The sequence below is a fragment of the Cariama cristata genome, unplaced genomic scaffold, assembly GCF_000690535.1.
Source record: "Cariama cristata isolate BGI_N322 unplaced genomic scaffold, ASM69053v1 scaffold34866, whole genome shotgun sequence".
In the NCBI taxonomy this organism is placed as follows: domain Eukaryota; kingdom Metazoa; phylum Chordata; class Aves; order Cariamiformes; family Cariamidae; genus Cariama; species Cariama cristata.
In genome coordinates, this window is record NW_009622134.1 from 13943 (window position 1) to 15602 (window position 1660).

General features: G+C 52.3%; 1 protein-coding gene across 1 annotated transcript in view; it reads right to left on the minus strand.

Moving 5' to 3' along the window:
* LOC104163287 (sodium/potassium-transporting ATPase subunit beta-1-interacting protein 4-like) overlaps positions 1–1274 on the minus strand; it is a gene marked incomplete at both ends in the record, with an annotated part of 9594 nt that extends 8320 nt beyond the window's left edge. Inside the window, 2 exons of the mRNA XM_009702238.1 lie at positions 553–633; positions 1137–1274. Of these exons, the coding sequence (XP_009700540.1) occupies positions 553–633; positions 1137–1274 (219 nt within the window). The remainder of the gene's footprint in view (positions 1–552; positions 634–1136) is intronic.
* Positions 1275–1660: the final 386 nt, after the last annotated feature.

Here is a 1660-nt window from a genome sequence, read left to right on the forward strand (position 1 = left end):
CCAAGAGCTGGTCAGGTATGGAGTTACCACAAAGTCTTTGGGTCCAAGTCAGCCCGGCCAGACTGAGCCCCTGCTGCAGCTCTTCCCTGCAGCCATCCCCTCCAAGTTACCCACCTCCTTCCCAAGGTGTTATCACAAGAGGATCAGCTGTAATCTAGTTAGCTCATAGCCTTCCTCAGCCACCTCTTCATCATGACTGGGGATCAGCCCTCAAACCCCACCTCCCCTCAGGGTGGCTCTGCTGCCAGGCTTGCTCTCACCTTTAAAAAGCAAATACACCCCACCTGCTATGAGGGCAGAGCTTTTCCAGCCACCACCTGCACTGACCAGCAAAGAGCCCCAGAAACCAGCATCGGCTCCCCATTGTTAGCATACAACAAGCAGTACTCCTCCATCCCCTAGTAAGGCAGCCCTCCCCATAGGCAAGGGGGCAGGACCTGCTCCCAGACAGCCCCCTCCCTCTCACCTTAACCACCCCTCCCTTATCCCAGAGCCAAGCTCCATCCCCTTTGATGCAAAGCCTGGGCACTCACCCATAAAGCTCCTACTCACCTTTGAGAGCCCTCCCACTTCTAAGTAAAAGCAAATGATGAAGATGTTCCAGGTGACCCAAACTGCAGTCCAGATGGCATACTAGAAGAGAAGGGGGAGGGAGAGAAAGAAACAATAAACAGTAGGAGGTCACTGGAATTAGTTGCTATGCATGTGATCCAGCTGGGGACAGTTAAATGCCTGAGTCCACTGCAATCCTTTTCCTCTGCTCGTTTCCCACATGCAGATGGTCCCTTGCCTGATTAGAGGTGCAGGGGCAGAAGTTTGGAGGGAGTGCAAACGCTTCTGCCACGCATTTATCCAGCACCTAGCTCTCCCTCTCTGTTGTGCAGTGCCTTGGTGTTACTTTGATACCAGGAATAATTATCTGAAATCTTCCAAGTTTGGTGTAAGTACAACAGAAGTGCAGCACACTGAGCAGTGTGTTCCGAGGCACAGCCAGGCACCTCCTGCTAAAATTGTTCGCAGTGCTCGTACCTGATTTCCCAGGGACTTTACTCAGTTCCTCATCATGTGCCATATCCCACCAGAGCAAAGGCTGCGAAGGGCTTTGGATGGCTCTGCACAGAACGGTTATTACTTACCACCACTATGTAGCGAGGTCTGTACTGAATAGTGCCAAACAGGCCGAGGATAACGATGATGATGTGGAGGAAGTTGGCTAGGATAGGGGCCCACTGGTAGCCCAGGAAATCGAACACTTGCCTCTCTAACGCAGCAAGCTAGAAGGGAGAAGGAAAAGGAGATTTACAGCTTCTGGACTCACGGTGTTTATTCTCCAGGTTTTGACACGCTCCCTGAGCAAATCACTGCAGCAGCTGAAGATGTTACTCCATTCCCACAGCAATTTACTGCCTGTGAACCAGGTCAGTAGGACAGAACATGTGTCTACATGCCCCCCCCTTCCACTTTGTACTCATCCCAACTCCTCCGATGGCTAAGCTAACGCAGACCAGTGAGCTCCAGTGCCTGCATGGGGACGCTTCCTCCGTTCTGTGCACGTTGCAATGGGGAGATGGCCCGGGCAGAGGTGAGCAGTGGGACGGTAACGTCTTAAATGCCTGCAGCAGGACTTTGAAGAGCTCATTTGTCAGAGCCTTCAACATCA